The sequence below is a fragment of the Ursus maritimus genome, unplaced genomic scaffold (assembly GCF_017311325.1).
Source record: "Ursus maritimus isolate PB19 unplaced genomic scaffold, ASM1731132v1 scaffold_10, whole genome shotgun sequence".
Classification (NCBI taxonomy): domain Eukaryota; kingdom Metazoa; phylum Chordata; class Mammalia; order Carnivora; family Ursidae; genus Ursus; species Ursus maritimus.
Genome location: NW_024423344.1, coordinates 76,907,587 through 76,927,568, shown reverse-complemented (window position 1 = coordinate 76,927,568; position 19,982 = coordinate 76,907,587). Strand labels below are relative to the sequence as shown.

General features: G+C 49.1%; 1 protein-coding gene across 3 annotated transcripts in view; it reads left to right on the top strand.

The window, feature by feature from the left end:
• Positions 1 to 269: 269 nt before the first annotated feature.
• The window catches only part of COL4A1 (collagen type IV alpha 1 chain), a 139,304-nt gene continuing 119,591 nt past the window's right edge, over positions 270 to 19,982 (top strand). The window contains exon 1 of one of the 3 annotated variants that reach the window (XM_040624548.1): positions 270 to 421. In XM_040624548.1, the coding sequence (XP_040480482.1) occupies positions 338 to 421 (84 nt within the window). In that variant the 5' untranslated portion in view covers positions 270 to 337. The remainder of the gene's footprint in view (positions 422 to 19,982) is intronic. The other 2 variants (XM_040624545.1, XM_040624541.1) reach the window with 2 other exon arrangements.

The following is a 19,982-nucleotide window of genomic DNA, read 5'->3' as shown; positions in this document are numbered from 1 at the left end:
GGCTGCCGCCGGTAGGTGCGGAGCGCGGAGCCCTGGCGTCCCGGCGCGCGGCGGCCACAATCCCGGGCTGCGCGCTCCCGCCGCCTCTTACCCGCGCCGCAGGGTCCTCCCCTTTGAGACGCCGCCCGCACGCCGCCGAGGGGAGGGGGCAGCGCCAACAAATTGGGGAGCTCGCCGGGCCGCGCTCAAGTCTCCGCCGCGAGCCGCCGCGCCCGGGACGGTGCGCAGTGCTCGCGCCCCGGCCCTCCGCGAGTGAGCCGCCCGCCGCGGCCCCCCGAACGCCGGCCGCGGTCCCCCGCAGATACCCGCCAGTCCCTGCCGCCCCAGGCGCGCCACCATGGGGCCCCGGCTCGGCGTCTGGCTGCTGCTGCTGCCTGCCGCCCTCCTGCTCCACGAGGAGCGCAGCCGGGCCGCTGCAAAGGTGAGTCCCCGGCCGGCTCCGCTCCCCCGGCGTCCCGCCCTGCGCCCCGGGCTCCCCGCGCGGCCCCTTTGTCCCCGGACCAGCGCCGCCTGCCTGCCCGCCCCTCGGGGGTCGCGCGTGGCACCGCCAGGTGCCCTCTCCGAGCTGGTCCCCGCCAGTGACCCCTGTGGGCTGCGTTCGCGCATCCATTAGGGAGCCTCCTTTGTTGTGGGCTGGGTAGGGACGAGGTAGAGGACTTCTCAGGGCCCTGGGCAAGCGGAGCAGAGCTTGGCGCGCACCGTGCGGGGCGAGGGTGCCCGGGAATCTGCGGGATTTGAACTCGCACCGTGGGGACCTCAGCGGCCCAGCGCCCTCACCTGCCCTGGGCTCCCGGGTGGGCCGGGGGCGGGCGGGGTGGGCACGCGCGCCCCACGCTGCCCAGAGCCCCACACTTGTGCCTGGGAGTCGCTTTGGGCGTGTTTCTCCAGTTCTTGGGCGACTCTGCTGGTTGATGCTGAGCAGTTGTGGGCCCTTTGCCTGGAAACAGCTGTATCTTTGCTTTCCCACGACTTTTCTGTGGCTGAAGCACGCTCGAGAGCAGAAGTGGGGCTCTTGTGTAGTGCAGTTTTAAAAAGTTACCGAACTCGACTCGTTGCCTTTTATTAATGTGCATTAAAAAAAATTATAACTACATCATACTTGAGTGTGAAACCAAAATGAAACTCCATCTTATTGTTCTAAGCACAAATTGTTTTCCTAGTTTTCATTTCCTCGGGCTGTGTGCTTGCCCGGAAAGGATCTGGGAGCTGGGCTTGCAGGAGTAAAGGCTTCAGGCTCTGGACAGTCCTTGATGTACTGTTTTCTTTTTTTCCTTCCCCTCAGACAGAATAAAGACCTCTGCTGGTCCCCAGTGTGAAAGCCTTGCTTGCAGACAAAACCCCAAGAAAGTGTGGCTTCTAAAGGCATTTTGCATTACCCCCTCCTCCCCCCATGTTTAAAAATTATTTTGCTGCTTGCCACATTTAGCACTTATTGTTTTACTGTTTCAGATACTAATCTTGCTCTTAGGTTTTGTTTGTTTGTTTGTTTTTACTTCTCTTCTGGAGGAATGATACTCGTGGACTCCACTGCGAATAAAATGTATTAACTGTTACATGCCAGAATGAGCCAGTAGTGTGCACACCCGTCTCATCCCAGGGCTGGGCTGACTCTGTGCTGGCAGCTCTTTCATTGGGTGTTGAAAGGGCTAGTGATCACAGCAGCAATTAACTTCAGACGGTTTCTCCCAGCCCGGAGTTGAGCCAAGCACCATACTGAGTTGTTTAAATGCTCTCCAGTAATGATGACAAAATACTTTGAGAAGAGGAGTCCCCAGAGCAGTTTATTTGGGTGTAGAAATATTGACCCAGAGATGTAATGCTTCCAAGGACAGATTGCTAAACTTGATGGCAAGCAAATGAGAGAAAGTTCTCTATTTGGAAATATGAACCTCTGTTTGGACTTAGATTTTCTAATTGATGATAGTAGCAAAGCTAATTGTAAGAACTAGCTTTTCAAACAGCCAGGACTTTAAAGGACAAGCCATGCACTTGTGGGCACTCCTGTTCCTGCCTGGGAAATCAAACCCATTGCTGTTGTTTGGGATTATTTTACTTCCCTTTAATTATTCTCTGAGGCCCAAGCACATTCCTGTCCACTGGCTTGGCTCTAACCCTCAAGGTGTCCCATAGTGTTTTAAGCTATCTGGCGCATGAACGGACACCCTCTGATCAATCACCAACTGACTTAATAGGCATTATCTTCACACTTTATTTTTCTTGGCTTGATTACAGAGATATGGATATGACCTATGGATATGCAAGAAAATCCATTTAAAAATAATTATCCCGTTTTTAAAAAGCATTTCACTTTTCATACCATTAAGAACATCTTTTTTTTTTTTTTTTTTTTGCTTTGCTTACCACTTTCCAAAATTACCTGTTAGGTACCAAAACCTTGAAATAACTTCAATATTGATTCAAGCAAAATACATTTAAAAATACATTTTGAATGATAAGATGCTGCAAATAATCAAATCCAGACTCAGAAGCCACCCGAAGGAGTCTTGGATTATCTGTACCTTTGAAAGAGGATCCGAATCACACTTCACCTGCATTTGTACCAGTCCCAACATCCCCCCCTGGGCTGGGCAAGAATTGCACTTTTTGCCCCCCCATATGAAAGGCTTCTTGATTTTATATTTGACCCTACCTGCCATGGTCATATTGTTCATTTACTAGAAGATGAACTTTCTAACCCGGTGATTTTTTGCCCATGCCCAGTCTATCCTGATTCCCCTCCCCAACTTTTCTTTCGGAGGCAAGAAAGGAGGACGAGGGTACAAGCCTGAGACAGAAGTGTGCCCAGAGTGTTCTGGTTGGGGGTGCCCTGTGTTCTCAGCCATGCAGTCAGACTGGAGGGACTTGTCCCCACAGCACGTGGCCTCAGACTCCTCTCTCACTGGTCTGTGTGAACCCCCCCCCCCTTAACAGATGGTTCCTCAGGATCAGAAATATGAACTTGCCTGTAATTGTGGTGATGCCTGCCCCCGGGTATGGGCGTGTTCAGACCATTACTCACCGTCCTGGGGCTCAAGGACCCAGGACTCACATGAAGTGAGACTTAGTCCCCATGGGAGGATGGACTCTGCTCTGTTAAAATGTAATTTAAATAAGAAGTTTGAGCTCAACTTTGGGCCCAGTGAGAGCAACATCAGCCCAATACTTCAGGAGTGATATAACCCAAATCATTATGTTCCTTCTACATGGAATTGATCCAGAAGGGAGGTCCCTCCGATACCAACCAGAAGAAATGATGTATGTAAACTGCATGTGTGTGTAAGGGTGGCCCTACAGAATTATTAGTGGTATAAAGTCATCACGTACACCAAGAGTGAGTGTGGTTTAAAATTTGTGTGCTTCTATTAGGCAGGTGGGTTTGGAGGACTCCCTTACCGGATGCCTCAGTCCCTGGCAGATCTGCCCCTTCTCCCAGGAGACCATCCCTTCCTTCCTTTGTTCCGCACATGTGCCCTGAGCCCTCCTGCGCGTGCTGTGCTCTGCCTGGCGCTGGCCAGGCAACGGGGAGTGCGCCCCACTCTGCCTCCAGGAAGCTTGCAGTTCGGCAAGAAACGTCGAGCAACAGGCAAACCACTCAGGCTGGTAAATGCTGCAGCGCAGGTGAAGTAAGGGCCCTGGGGCCCCTCACCAGCTTTGCAGAACTCGGAGAAACTTCCAGGAGGACATCCCACATCCAAACCTGAGGGGGAAATGGGAACTATAAGCTCAGTGTTATTATTCCATGAGTTGTTACGGTACATTATACTCAGACGTGTGATAAATGTCCTTTCATAGACCTACAGGTCCTTGCACTTAAAAATGACCCCAGGTCTTCCTCCTTTGAGATACCAAGATGCCATGGCTTCTGTTATTGACCACGGTAGCTGAACTTTTCTCCCAGAGGGGTAGAGACATTGAGGGACAAGGTCTAGGAGAGCAGTGGTAAGAAACACCCAGCTCCCAGCAAGGGCCCTGAGTTTGGGGGCGTCCCCTCTCCTGAGGCTGCAGGTACATTGGGATGTTTGGAAAGTTGCCGCATGGATGGCTGATTCTAGGCTGGAGTGCCTTTAGGAACTGACCCAGAAAACCTACCCTCACTTGGGCAAGGACATGAGGGAATTCACAAAACCCTGCATTATTCATTAACAAGATTGTTGGCAAATGTCTTGGGACTGGTAAGTAAGGATGGTCATAACTTTATTAAGTTCAGTTACTTAGTTAAGAGCTGGTAAAGATTTTGCAGACAAACGGAACCCACAAGTTCCTCTCTAGAGCAAATCCTTTTAGAAATCCAGAGGGCATCAAGGATTGAATAAGTTATCACACTTGTTTTGAAGAAGTATAGACAATGTTTGTTATAACATTGTTCCAGAAATTTAAAAAGGATTAACCTCATTAAAATGCCTCTCAAGCAGATTTGGTGTTTTGAATTCTTGAGATAGAGTAAGCAAAAGCAACAATAGAATGCCGAAAATAATACCATTAGAGCATTGTTCTTCCTGCTATTATTAAACAACCACTAAAAAATGTCAGCTATGGAACAATACAAAAGACATATTCCTACCATTCTCAGGCATACAATGAAAGAGGATATAAAGCAGAACACGTTTCAATGGTCAATTTCTTTTGAGGCGTTGAACGCTGTAAGAATTACTTGGGGTTAATATTTTTATAGTCTGGTACACGGTGAACTGGTTCCATCCTGTGTTTCCCTCCATTGTTCTCCTGGTCTCACTCCAGTGACATGTGTCTCTCCTAGTTTTCCTTCTGTTTCTCCCATTTTTCCTCTGCCTAGGCCCTCTGCATGGGTGTGCGATGGGGTCCAGCCGGCGGGCTCCTCGCCTCTCCGTGTCCCCTCTCTGGCTGGGGAGATCTGCTCTCATGATCCCTTGTCATCCCATGAAGGGGGCTCCAAACCTTTCTCTTGAACTGCAGCCTAGGATCCTCACGTTCCCATGGGACGTGTTGCCTTGGCTTTGGTCTCAGACTTAGCGAATGTGTTCAGAGCTGAACTTACGGTCTTACCCAGACCGACTGCCTGTCCCCACTGTTGTCTTTTGGTCGCTGACACCCCAGTGTCTCCTGACATTCATCTCAGACACGGTGACTTCCCCTAGAGGCCTCACCCTGTCTCTCTTTAACCTCCGTGTCACTCAGTCACCAAGGCTGCCATGTCCTCCTCCTGTGGGCTTCTCCGCATCCGTGCCTGCTTTCTTCTCCCATGGCTGCGACCCCCTTCCAGGTCTGTTCACCTTGAGCCAGGGTCCCCGCAAGCCCCTCGTCGCTCACCCAATCCTCGTGTTGGTTTGCGGCTCCTTGTCTCTGGGGATCCTGCTCATGACCACGGGGTTCCTCTCACAGGGGCTACCTACTGTGTAACCAAAGCGTCCCTTCTGTTCGGTGCGGTGGTCTTTGTCTTTTAATAAAGACTTTATTTTTTATAGAGCGGCTTTAGGTTGGGAGGAAGGTGCGGAGATTTGCCCGTATCCCCCCTTCCCTGCGTGCGCACAGTCTCCCCTCTATCAGTGTCGCCCACCAGAGTGGGACGTTTGTCACCATGCATGAAGCTACGGTGACACGTCATCATCACCCAGGGTCACTCTTGGTGTTGTGCATTCCGTGGGTGTGGGGGATGGGCAGATGGGCCGCCATGTCTGTAGCATCACACGGAGTCTTTTCACTGCCCCCAGGAGCCCTGGGCTCTGCCTGCTCATCCTTGCCCCATCTGCCTGGTAACCACTCCTCTTACTGACCTTTTCCAGAACGTCCTAGACTTGGAATCGTATGGGATGTGGCCTTTTCACGCTGGCTTCTTCCACTTGGTGATGCGCATTCGGGCGCCTGCCTGTCTTTCGGGACTTGGTAACTACTGTCTTGTTAGCGCTGAGTAGTGTCTCATTGTCTGGATGGAGCACGGTTTCCTTATCCGCACACCTGCTGAGGGGCATCTGAGTGGCTTCCAAGTTCTGGCAAGTATGAGGAAAGCTGCTGTAGGCATCCCTGCGCACGCTCTGGTGTGGACGTAAGTGCTCCACTCCTTTGGGTAAATAAGAAGGCACATGATTGCTGGTTTGTGTGGCAAGAGTCTGTTTAGTTTGTGGGTGACCACCAACGTGTCTCCCAAAGCAGCTGCGCCATCTTGCCTTCCCACAGCAAGAAGCAAAAGCTATTTCTGCACATCCTCGCCAGCGTTTGGGGTGGCAGTGTTGGGTTCTGGCCACTCTCCATAGTAGGTATCTCATTGCTGCTTTAATTTGGATTGGGTCTGTGTGCCCTTCACAACATGGATCCCTGGGGTTTATCCCGCCTCAATCTTCATGGCTCCCCAACCTATAAGCTGGATGATTGTCGAGAAAGACTAATCTCCGTGTGCCATGGGATGATGTCATCCCTTTGAGCCTCAGGTCCCTAATCCAGGAATACAGTGTCTGGAAACCTTCACATGGCTTGGTGGCTGGGACGCATTGTCTCATGTCTGTTAGTCTGACACCCCTGATGCTTCCGAGACACTGAAGCACCCAGCTTCTCTTTAAAATTCTCCCCACTCTGTGCAGGAACACCTGCCCCATGGAGAGAACTCACTGATGACTTGTAATTGGTGCTCAGGTTTCTGGCCCGCGTCGCTCACCAGCCCTGGGGGAGCCCCAGTGGGATCGTGGGCTGGCTCCCGCGAGCAGCATGCCGTCCCAGTGGCTGTGTTAGGGAACAGAAGAGAATTTGTGCCAAACGAAGGTGTTTCCTTTTAATTTGGAATTTGGAGTAGTTTTTCCACCACAGACTAAACACGACTTGGAAATATACACAGTGCTGAACTCTTTATGTAAATAGTTTATTCCGTGGTTTAGTAATATTCCTAGCTTTGCTATTTTTGATTTTTAATATGCGCACCATAGGAACATGTTATGTCACCTGAGTTTGAAGGCCTACTAGATTTGTGGTAAGAGAAAAGAAATGTGCAAAGTACCCAAGCAGATACTAAAGGAATATTTCACATACCACGAGGCTTTCGCGTATCTGCTGGTTTTATCTCCTGCTGATAAAGGACAATTCTTCAGCCTCTTCATCTTTTACTGCTCGTAGAATCACTACCTGTTCAGAGTTTGGGAATTGCTATTGTTTGTTACTGAATAAATACCTTTGTGTACCGTGGGCATTTCTTTCTTGCTCAGACAATGGCGAGAGATACTGGCTGTGAACTGGACAAGGCCAATATGATGTCACTAGCTTTGTTCCCTTCTCGTCAAATACACGGACGAGTGGAGAAGCCATTTGTACACTCTCTCAGGGAGAGGTTAGCTATTCAAACACACGCCATCCGACTCAGCGCAGTATTTGGAGACATGGCATTCCTGTATTGGACATTTCATTAACATGGTTACAAATTTTACTGAGTTTCTGCTTTAGAAAACAAACGTCTTCCTTTGTGAAGAACAAGACCCGGGTTTTCTGGTTTTAACCCCCAGTGTCTCCAGAGCGGTTTGCACACGTTTTCCACACCTAGAGATGACGGTGGCTCGGAGGGGGTAGGGAGTGGGACACAGTGGTGTGTCTTCGCTTTGGAGAGGTGAACCTTTCCCAATGCACAGCAGTAAGCATGCAGGCCATTGTGCAGGCCTCAGACGGTTACAAATAAACCCAAGGATAGCTACTTTGGTATTATTCTTTTATTTCTATTAAAGAAATATTAATGTGTATTTTAATCAGTGGTACATTGACTATTACTCCTCTAACAATATTTCTTATAAAGTGAGCATGTTATTTTTGTAATAGGAAAAAACCAATCACAGTTTATTCTAAAACCCCACAATTACCCTTTGCAACCAGTCAGCACTTTTGAGCACAGGAGTATTTCTTTCTTTTTTTTTTTTTTTTTTAATTTTTAAAATTATATAATGTTAGTCACCATACAGTATATCCCCGGTCTTATTTCTATATCATCCAAGAGTATCAGCTTGAAAATGTCTTTATAAAATGCAAGTATCTCCTTTTCCTAATCAGCTTTAATTTTCGTGTTCCATTTTAGAATTTTTTAAAAAATATTTATTTATTTGGTAGAGAGAGCGAGAGCATGCAGTGGGGAGGGGCAGGCAGGGGAGAAGCAGACTCCCCACTGAGCAGAGAGCCCCACATGGGACTCGATCCCAGGACTCTGGGATCATGACCTGAGCCAAAGGTAGACACTTAACTGACTGAGTCACCCAGGCGTCCCCGGTTTTAGAATTTTTTAAGGAATACAATAACATTTTAAAAGCTCGGATAGAAGCTTGAGTGAAGGTGCATCACCGTGTGTTCTTACCCATACCATGCAAGCTTTTATTAGGGGAAAAAAGGTCACAGGACCTATAGTTTGGCCCATTTTTTTGTAATGTCCATTTGGAAAATACTTGATTTGACTTTATATCTTAAATAGAAGTAATTGTATATTAAGGGATCAGCTTAATTGCAAGGACTCTAAAACTAGCCAGGCAAAAGAAGTGTCTCATTCCCCAGGAGGCTTGGCCACAGGGGTGCACGCACACAATTCTTGGAAAGATAATTGCAACGTTTCACATGCATCTGGAGAGAAGCTCCGGACGGGGCAGCAGGCACAGCCATTGAACACAAGGGTGCTGGTTTGAGTCCCTGCCATGTGACCCTGTGCCAGTGACCTCCCTCTCTCCACCCACATTTCCTCCTCTGGACAATGGGGATGGCAGTAGTGCCTTGCCTAGGGGACATGTGTGAAGATGACACGAGTTAATGTTTAGAAAGCATTGATGCAGTGCCAGACACTCTTCTCTTTGTTAAGCTAAAAACAAGTTCTAAGGAATAAGTAGCAAAGTGGTTCTGTCCTCAGGGAAGGCATCTTGGGGCTGGAGACCACAGAAGAGCACCTGTCCCGGGCTTGAGCAGAATCTCCTGGAGGCTCGGTGAAGCACAGACACGAGGCCCCCCTCCTAGATTTTCTGATTCGGGGGGTGCGGTGTGCACCTGGGAGCTGCACTTCTGTTCCAGAGACCATAGGTCTTGTCCATTCTCTTCCTGTGATGGGGCAGCTGCTCGATGGACATCAGCTATGAATTGCTGTTCTGGGACATTGGTTTGCCTTCAAATAAGAGGCTGAACCATTGTGTTTAAAGTGACTTCCACAGTTCTCATTTTCTTCTTCTCTTATTGGTTGTTGTTGCCCTTGGTGATCTCAGTTCTAGCCCTGTGGTGCCATCTGAAGGGTGAGAAGTGGGAAGAAGGTTCTAGAAGCATGTGTGTGGAGTGTCAGGATGCTTGAGAGTTCATTTGGAGAGGATTTGGCTGCTGGGAATTGGGGGCAGCTGGTCCCTTGTGGTCCCCCTTTCCTCCTCAGGACACGGGACATGGAGTTTTCCATGATTATCTAATTTAGAGTTTTTGCCATCCTTATGGCTCTGTTTGCACCCACATATGAGCTGAGAATGTGCAAGTTTGCCTAGGGGCTGGCCAGGCCAGAACCCAGGTGGGTTGTGGGGCTGCCCCCAGTGCATGACCGCCATGTCTTGCCGCGCCCACCCCACCCACCTCCCCTGGGCCTCTGCTGCTTGGCTTCCTCATGAGGAATTTCTGTTTTGTATCTTATTATGGCTTAATCTATTTCCTGGATATTAAAGACCATTTGGGGTTAGTGGTTTAAAATAACTCCTAAATTTTGGTCAGGAAATGGCCTATAAAATTAAGATAAACTTGCCAAAGCAGGATGGTGGGAAAAATACAACGTGGGTAGTTCAGCCTCTGGGTTGGGTGTATTTTGGGTAAGAACGCAAACCTGGTTCAGGCTCAGTTCTACTCACTGATAAACCGGGGAGGACACACTCGTACAGAGGCTGTGTAGCTGGCAGGGTTTCTGGCTCGTCCCTCGTTCATACCTTGTCTGTAACAAACAATTTAGTATATAGAGACATGATGCTAACAACAGATGCTTTTTATGAGTTCCTTAAAGCATCTCCAAGCGAATAGCTATTGGGCCCCTTCGTAATAATTAGATTTTGTTCTTCCAAATACTGAAAATAATAAGATTGTATTTCTTTATTCTGGAATTTGAACTTTTAAAACTTTAAAAAGAATCTTATGATTAATCATTTATTGTTATTTCTTGCTGACCCTAGATATCGTCCCATCTCCGGTGGACTTACCATGCATGAGTAGATTATAGAGATACGTGTGTTTCTCTTGCCTGGATAATTTGTTTAAAACGTATACAACTTTGGGCATTGTTTTAGGCTGGAAGGCAGATTTGTAGTCAAAATTCCCCTCCCCCCTTTTTACACCAGTGAAAGTAAATAAGGCTGAGAATTCACTTAAGCACATAGCACAAATTAATAGGTTCATAACTCAGTATCTTGCTTCTGGCCTTCAAAATTGGTTCAATAAATGTGTGTTGAGTCTCGCTCGAGGTCAGAAAATATGCCAGCAGCTAGAATCATGCTCCTACTTTGCATTCTGATGTATGCCCATGGTAAGGTAAGAATAATTTTAATAGTGGCATAATAGATGTTATACTGAAAAGTTTAAACCTTCACTGTTCTCCTTTTTGCCCCCGGAATTTTCACTTAGGTTCTGAAACTCTAGAAAGATCACTACGGAGTCACGGACTCTGGGGCCAGCGCACATGGGTTTGAATTCACCAGTAACGGGCTGCTGACTGTGGGAAGCCTACTCAGCCTCCCTGTGCTTTGGTTTTCTCATCCGAAAGTAGGAGCGAATGCTACTCCTTTAGTATCCGTGATGATACATTCAAAGCGCGTAAACGAGGCACGGCCCTGTCGTGAGCCCCAGACATGTTAGCTCTAGCTGATTTCATTATTGCATAATATTCACCTGTAGCTAAAACTAGGTAGACTGAAAAATATCTTTCCTTTGTTTCTTACGTCATTCCTTAGGATTCTTGGATAATTTACAAATATTAGGATTATAATGATAGTCACATGCATGCTTTAATTAAATAAGTTTCTATTGCATAATTGTAAGGGTCTAATTCTATACCTGAAGAATTCCAGGGTGGAAAACTGGACTTCGAAGACAAACATAAAACCAACACAAGCACATTGAGATGAAATGTGTTGTAGTGATTTCATCCAGGAAGTGATCGAATTCACACAATTTCAGATTCTCACGAGATGCCCCGACAGTTGGTAGATGATAGCCACTCTGGAGAGGGTAGCCTTCCGTAGGTTTCTTCCTAGGTGTGGCTGGTGTGAAGTGAACATGTTTCACAGAACATTCTGCAAAGGTGGGAGCCACTTTCCAGAACTTTCTCTGTGACTTCGTTCAAATGAGAAAGGGTACCTTTTCCTTAGCCTGAGAAATGGAGGGTTCTCAGAGCTTTGTTTCCTCAACTTCCCTGATGCATGTGATCTCTTGGAGTCTGATCGTTGACTCTGGAAGTTATCATATCCACTGAGTCCAGAGTTGCTGGGTCTCACTGAAGACAACAACCCTGTCTTGTGGTGACAGACTCCTCTGGAATCAGCCGGTGGTGGAACTCAGTGAGCCGTTTTGGCCTGAGTGCAGATGTGGAGCCAGATCCCGGTGGTGGGCCACTCCCGTGCTAAGATCTCACGGGTCACCAGGGCCGATGCTGCACAGAGGGGCTGCGGTTCCGTCTGCCTCGGGCCTGACGTTTTCCGTGAGAGACAGTGTCCGTGGGGCAGCAGAAGCAGGGCTTCCAGCCACGTAATTGTCTGCTGCTGAGATCCAGTTCAGAATTCACCTTAGGAGGGGCGCCTGGGTGGCACAGCGGTTAGGCGTCTGCCTTCGGCTCAGGGCGTGATCCCGGCGTTGTGGGATCGAGCCCCGCATCAGGCTCCTCCGCTATGAGCCTGCTTCTTCCTCTCCCACTCCCCCTGCTTGTGTTCTCTCTCTCGCTGGCTGTCTCTATCTCTGTCGAATAAATAAAAAAAATCTAAAAAAAAAAAAAAAAAAAAAGAATTCACCTTAGGTCGGGGTCAGGAAGCCACAGAGTGCGAGAGCATACGAAGAAAATCGAGGCATGCTGACAGATGGGTATGTTTATCCATTAAAAAGCCTAAAATGAGAGAGCCCCATATATCTTGATAGTCTTTCTGCAGACGTCTATACATGTCTTAGGGAAATGAGTCTGGTTTGTACATTTTATATTAAAGTGATCATTTATGGAATGTTAAGGCTTTTGTATATTAAGCACTTTCAATTAATATATATGCATATGTATACATGATCCTATATACACACATATTACACATATGCATAACTTGAATATGATATATATCTTCATATAATTAGTGATATTTGGTCATTCATTCATACTTTCATTCATTCAGTAGGTATCCTACACCCACAATGTGCTAGACGTTAGCCTCGCCTGGAGAACAAAGCACAAGAATCGTTGCCCTCAAAGATTGTTTATGGAATTAATACAGTCAGACAATTTTGGTCTTCCATCATGCTGAACTAGAAAATATTTTAAAAGATGCCCCTCTTTGCTCTTTTAAGAGTGGCTCAGCCTTGGAAATTCAACTTTGTTAAAAGAGCTATAAATATAAGGAAGAGAACCAAGGTCCTTTGCAGGAAGTATTATCTACGTTGTATCTCTAACAGACCTTCGGGGTTGTTCCATTTATGTAGAAATGAGGAATTTCAAAAAATCTGTAGAGAAGGGAATGAGTTAGCTTGGTCTCCTCTAGCCCTGGGAGTTATGCAAAGCTGGCCAGGGGAGAATGCTTTGGATTTAGGGAGGACAAAGGCACTGAATGTGGAAATACCAGATGTAAGAATGACAACTTCAGAAAGCACTTGTGTTTCTACAGTGTTCATGACTTCCAGACATTCTGGTGAGAATACATGTGTCACAACAATGATGATGCAAGAATATTGTCCTTTGCCTTAAAATTGCCTTGCTCTGTGGCCAAGTCAGCAGCAACCTGTGTGAAGAGGTTTGATGAAACAGAAGGAGGGGCGTTTTTATAACCCACGGGGATGCACCCCAAGGATTCCAAAAGACATAGCGGTTGTGCGCCCCCTTCCCCCCAGGCAAGCCCCTTGGGGCAGGCTGCTGCAAGGTGCAACACCACGGAGAAACAAAGAGCTCGTAACCCCCGTGCAACACGTCCTTGAACTCGGAAGTGTTCATGTCACTGTTGGCATGGGCGCCCTTTTCTGGGAGTTATGCTACTTGGCAAAATTGAAATCCTGCCCTAAGGACCAAGGTTTACCAGGTTTCCTGGGCAAAACCAATCTGATTTGTGAGTTAGGGATAAATGAATCAGAAACATGAAGACTGTTTCTGTAAAAATACTGAGTGGCTTAAGAAAAGAAAACATAGGTCAGAGTTCTTGGCAAAAGATGTTGGCAGACTATCCCTGGCAATTGGTAGTACCCGTCCCCTGTTATCTTGCAACTGGGAAATGCCATTAATACAGGGGAAAGATGTAATATAAAAATTACTGATGAAATGTACCATGTTGTAGAGCCTTTTCTGGGGGAAGTCATTAGAGAAACGGTCCTTAATAAGCTTAATTCCTTAGCTGACAATTCTCTTCTTAAATGAAGTGTCAGAGAGGAAAATGGTGGTGAGATCAGCTGATGTTTCCAGTACATCCAAACAGCATTTAAAAAGCTGCCCTGAGTTTGGTTTGGGTTTGGGTTGCCGTATCTGAGCGGAATCGCTTCTGACCTCAAGCCAGAATGATAGATGAAGGACATTAGCTACTGGGGGACAACTCCAGACATTCACTCCACTTATTCTAGTCCTGGATGTTATGCAACTACATTATTTGAGAGATCACAGTATTAATTTGAAAGCTCTGCCTTGCAAAGCGAAATAACGAGGTTGAGTCTCTCACGAGTCATAGCTTTGCCCGCAGTCACAGCAGTTAGTAGCTTGTGTAGTGTCTTCCCTGTTCTCTCCTCTGTTCTCTGAGCCAGGACCCCAGCGTGAGCCATCAGCTTCGGGAGCCTGAAGACATGCAAAGCAGAGGTTTCTTCATAGGCAACAGTTTTAAACAATTTTGGTCTTATTTTTTCAAAACTGGGGACTTTGCTAACTTGTATGGGTGTGCACTGCAGCACTGGGTGGTGAGTGTCACAGTGAGTCCCCAGACCTGGGTTCTACATCCTCTGCTTGGCCCCCTTGTGTGTGTCCCGAGCTGGCTGAACACTTGTGCAAGGCAGCCTGGAATGGAATCCAGCATTTAGCACCAGTGGAAGGAAGGTGATCCAAAGACTTTTAGGAGCAGCCCTGGGGAAGAGGTCTGGATGGGGGTTGAGACTTGTTATAGCACCAGCAGTTTCTTTTCTCATGATGGCAGAGTTTACCTGTCATATGAACTGTGTCATCTTTGGCTTCTACCGGAATTACCCAGCTGTTAGCTCTGCATGCTGGTAACCGCCCTAGACGGTTGTGTCTCTCTCCTAACCCTCTGCATGGAGGTATCTGTCTTTGGTGGCCTGCTGATCTTACCTGCCTTCCTACCGGAAACCACACCGAGGTTCTGTCTGTCCTGTACGGGGCCAGGCGGGCGGGAGTGTTGTAGTGGGGGGCTTGGAGCCCTAACAAGAAAGCTGCACACAGGTCTTCCTGACGTTTGGTCTCTCTTTCTAGTTAAGATAAATTAAGGATAAAAGGTGGTTTGGGATACCCCTCCCCAAATTAGAGTCCCTGGGAAGATTAGATTCAAGAAACAATAATGTAGGAACCACTGTATAGCACGTAAGTTTTCAGCTCAACATCTTACCAACCTCAAACTTATACCGTGTTGTGTATCAGTTACACCTCAGACCTGGAAAAATATAATCAAACTTAAAAAAAAGATCAACTTACAGGTTTAAACAAATGGTCTAGACCTCAGCAAGTTCTCATTTGGGGGCGGGTGGTCCATGAACCCCTTGGAATCATACGTACATTCAGTGAGTCTGCGCTCGGTGCGTTTCTAAGGAGGTAAGACCTGGAGCACGCGTCGGACACCTGAAGGGCTACAAACCGCAAACTACTGGTTTAAAGGGATTGGTAGCTGATTTTTATAGTAAGATCCATTGAAAAAGATTTATCAGGGAAAAAAGCCCTTGAATTTGGCAGCAGGGAAGAACAGAGGCGTTTGACGGTGCCTCCGAAGAATTGGCTTTTAGAAGGAGGCGGGATGCAGGCCCTTCTGAGGGTGACGGGAAAGCTGGCTAAAGAAGGCAGGTGTGCAGACATTCTTATTGTCCACATCAGATGTTTGGCATTTATTTCTTATTTCCTGGAACCACTGGTTTCTTTCTTCATCTTCTCAGCAACAAGTCAACGTCTCGGTTTTCCCGGCATGTCTCGCACGGTCTCTGCATGTCAGTGTTCAGGGCAGATCCTTATCCAGTCTCTGTTGGCTGCCAGGGCCATGCTAGAGAAGCGGAGATTGGAGAGGAACCTAGAATTTGTCTGCAGATGGTGGAAGTGGGCAGTGACTTCAAGAACCCAGGTCAGAGCTCTCAACGTGGGGTAAAGCGAGAGGGCCACGGAAGAGGCTGTCTGAGCCACGGGGAAACATTTCTGAGAAAGCAGATGGAATGTCCTCATGGAGCTGTGCTGTGGCTTCATGCCTCCATGAAGTGCTCACCTTCGTTGAAGGCCGTTACACTCCAAGCACCTGCCTTGGTGGGGGAGGCAGTCTACAAGGTCTAGTCCTGCCCGTCGGGCACGTAAGGCACAGAAGTGAGTGTGCAGAGGGCAGCCCGGTCCACGCCGGTGACCCTGGTGAGGTTGTTAATTATTAATAGTGCTCCCGTTCACCCCCTGCAGCGTCCTGATCTGGCAGATAAGTTATATGGCAGAGCAATTGTGAGATTCCATGGTGAGAGCTCTCACCCAGTCTTGGAGATGAAAGCACATTCTTCGGTGCTCAGAGGTGCTGAAGGAACAAAAAGATAGAGTCGAAAGTTTGAAAGAATTTGGGGTACGAGGTAAAAGATGGTCAGAGACCAGCGATTTTAACTACTGCAGCTACCTGGGTCAGCAAGTCTCTTCCTGGACGCAGAGGGTTACATACACAATTGTAAGGTCAGGAGGGGACGCCACCAGTATTCTTGGTCAGGCGGGTGTTGGCCATGGGCCTGGGGCGAAAGGCAAGCGGCCGTTTACTTCTTCCTGTATTTGCTCCAGGCCCTAACAGCCTCTCTTACCCCCTAATTGACCCACTTCTGTGCTGGTCCGAAGGTGCAGAGCCCTGATTCTGGGTCAGGCTCAGTCACTGTTCTGTTCCAGCGCTGCCCGGTGACCCCTTCTGCTGTTCACTGACCGCCCCTGGTGGAGACTAGCGGAGAGCCCAGGGTCACGGGCAGGATGACATTGAAGGTGATGTGAGAGAATGGTGGGGTGCAGGGGAAGGGGGGGGCGCCGCGGGGAGATGAGCGTTTTGAGACGTGGGAGAGGTTAGTGAGCTGGAGGTGGCTGATGCCAGGAGAGAATGCTCCCCGCAGAGGGAGTGCGGCCGTGTCCGTGTGGCCCCTGGTACTGTCCCGGGGCCGGTGGGTGGAAGCTGGAGCGAGCAGTTTGGGAGTGAGGCTGGAGTCCGAGGAGAACAAAGGATCTCAGAAGCCAGGGGAGCCTGTAAAAGGAATGTTATGGGTTTGCTGCCTTTTAAGGACAACTCTGGTGTAATATAAACATGTTGTGGGTCATTAGATGTGCTGATTAAGAGGGTAAATCATAAAAGAAATTAAGTCTTGGACATAAAATTTAAACAGCACAATGACATTTTCATGATAAAACTAAAGCTACCCAGACTGCCTTCCCTCTGGGGAGCCTGGAAACCAGAATTCCAAAGCTCTTCCTTCGGGGCGTTTTAGCTTGCCGTGGGCACACACGCGCTCGTGCGGAGAAGTGTGTTCACAGGGACTGCATGGCTGAGAGAATAAACTCGAAAAGGCCTTTGACTAGGCTTTCAGTAAGAGGGAAAAAGCGTAGACAGCAGCACGGAAGCTTCCTGAATGGGAGACAGGACCCTTCCCCTTAGAAAGATGCCGAACTGCCTTAGAGAAGAGCGGACTGCTGGAGGTGTGTTGGTGCCCGGTGGCAGCTCCCCTTCCCTTCTGCACGGTCGAGACCAGACCCTCTCTTTCCACTTCCCAGGGGCCCGAAAACCTACCTGCGGGTCTTCCACGAGGATGGAAACAGAGTGTCACCGGTCTCTACCCCGGTCTGGTCCATCCGCAGGCAGAGCAGCCTGTCCACTGCAAGATTTGGCGAGAGGAGGTCACCGTGATGAGTCTGCCCCGGGAGGGACAGCCTGTGGCATCGCGTGTGTCTCGTGCTCCCTTGCTTCTTGAGTTTTCCTCACAGAAGGAGCCGGAGGCACTAGGAGCTGGCCCTGAAGGGGGCTGTGCGTGTTCTCCATCAAATACGGACTTAGCTCCACCATCAGTTTCTTTCAAACTACATTAAACTAACTCCCATTTTAGTGATTCCGAAAGGTCTGTGCGAAGAGAATACACATAATAAAATGCTACATAATAAAAATCAACACGGGGGGTGGGAACAGTTCTATCAGTTGCTCTCCCCATGGGTAGATAATCCTTAAACAGAGTTTGGTTGCAAGAGATATGAAATTCTTATCTCTGAAACCACGCATTCTTTCCAGGAGTGGCGATGGGCCCCTCCCTGGGCACATTTTCCTACATCGCGGGCATTTACAAAGTGGGTTTGAGGTGTCCTAACGCTCGTGGGCTCAGAAGGCGTCCCGTGTCCCCGCAGCTCCCCCTGAGTCTGGAGGTACTTTGCACTCCGTGACCTTACAGCTCCTGCATCAGGCCCTCACGGGAAACCTTTCTCCTGGAAGCATCTGGGTGGCGTCCGGAGGCGCTTCCTACTTGTAAATAGCTCGGAAGCCCCCTGATAGCGCCGCGTGTTTGATTTTCCATGGCGCGTCCTTGAGCTCCAGCCAGTTGCTGCTGTGCAAGGCCATCTTGGTGCGCGGCGCCCAAGGCCACGCTGACTTCATTCTGCCTATCACAGCAGGACGAGCTTCCAGCACAGGTGACAGTTCACGGTTTCCAGCCATCTGGTCTCGGGAGAAATGCTCAGCGAGCACAAGAACCCCAAATGTAAACTCATTTTGTTTTGTTCCGTGTTCACGTTGCAAGACTGAGCCCTGCCTCTAGGAACTGCACACAGATAAGGTATTTCTAGGGCTGGGTCTTCTGTAGACTCAGAGTGGGGGATATGTAGACCTGCAGCTGCGTGTAACAACTTCGACATCCCTCGTGGCTGGCCTTGGGCCCTGGGGCAGGGGCCACGTGTTGTGTGGCTTGCAGTCGGGATGTCATAGGAGCCAAAAGGAATTGTTGAAGGGTGGGACAGGAACCAGGGCAGGTATGCTTTCCCTCTAGATGCTTAATAGGAAAAAAACACCTCTTTTTTGTCTGTTGCTTCATTCCTTGGCCTTCTGACCCTGACGTTTAACCCGGGGGTGCCAGGGTCCTGCTGGCCTCTCCCTAGGTGGGTGGCCTCTGGTGAAGAAAGATGCAGACTAAGGAGCCCCTCGGCACGCCCTCCCCACCCTCAGCCTTAGTTCCTCCAATTGCCACTCCTGAATTTTCTGCGGTTTTGTGTTGCTTCCAAATTCATTTCGAAGGAGAGCTTTGAACGAATGTTGTAGGGTGCAAAGTGGAATTCTTTCCAGAAACAGATTCCATGGAACTTGTTCATGATGCAGTGCAGGTCAGGGGTCCGATGGCTTGAGACGCCGTAGGAAGCACACACTCACCCTTCAGCACACAGACTTGGAAAAAGCGAACGTTTGAGACGTTGTTGGCCTCACCCCGGTCCAGGCTGGACTCCGGCCGTGCCCACCCAGTACCTAGTTTTCTGTGGCCTGCTCTGTGTTGGCCCTGCCGTGTGGAGAGGCTGCAGGCCCAAAGAGCTGTAGCTGTGGCCCATTCACGTCTGCGGCCGGGGCAGAGTGGGGTCACCAGGCTGCCTGTCTGGCGCTCTTGGGTACCTGACATGTTCCTGTCCCTCTTGGCATTTGCTGTGTGTCCCTGGCCGGCTGTGACCTGCTTTTTTGACTTATGGTCACAGCCTCATTTTTCTGCAGCTGTCCCTCCCTCCCTGCCTCCCTCGGGATGGATGTCCTGGAATGACCCACTGCTGCCTGTCCCCGCCCTCTCCGCCTGCAGCCCTGAGCTTCCTGTGTCTCACCAACCCCGTCCCCGGTGCAGGATCTCTGCCTGCAGAGACCCTTGTCTGGCTCAACCGCCGATGGTCAGCGTTTCTGCCTGGGCCTTCCTGGACCCCCTGGCTTGCCTCCCACCGCCCCCCCCCCCCTTAGGAGCTGCTGGGTCTTCAGACGCCCTCCTGCGAACAAACCAGACAGTTCTCTTGGCCCCGAGCTCCAGGCTGTCCTCCAGAGTTAGGTCACCTTCCCCTGCATGTGCAGACAGGGCCTTTGAGTCACTCAGAGTACGGTGTCTTCGCAGGTTTGTCAGCGTCCCGCTCTGTGAGCCTTTCTTGGTGGGTCATTCCTGTATTCAGGTCTTTCCCTCCTTTCAAAGCCTCCCGAGACTCAGTTCTCACATGTACCGGCGGTCAGTGTTGGCACCATTGCCCTCGTGCCGTGAGAGTCGGGTCCCGGTGACAGAGGATCTGGAACAACACCTGGCACAGAGGACATGACCATCAGATGGCAGCTTCACACTGTGCCCGTCGTTAGTAATAGTATTAGCAGTGGTGCCAGGAGGAATGCCAGCAGCACTGTTAGCGGCAGCGGCAGCAGTATTAGCAGGTGCGTCGTGATGATAGTATTTCCAGCAGCATTAGTAACAGTAGCAGTAGTATCAACAGTAGTACCGGTAGCACTCGCAGTAGCAGTTCCTGTATTTGCAGTGGCATTAGCGTTAGCTGTAACATCAATAGATGCATTAACCGGATCAACAGCGGTGTTCGTAGCGTTAGTATCCACAGTATCATTAGCGACAGTAGTAGCAGGTGTTTCAGTAGTAGCCGTGTTAGCAGCATTAGTGGTAGCAAC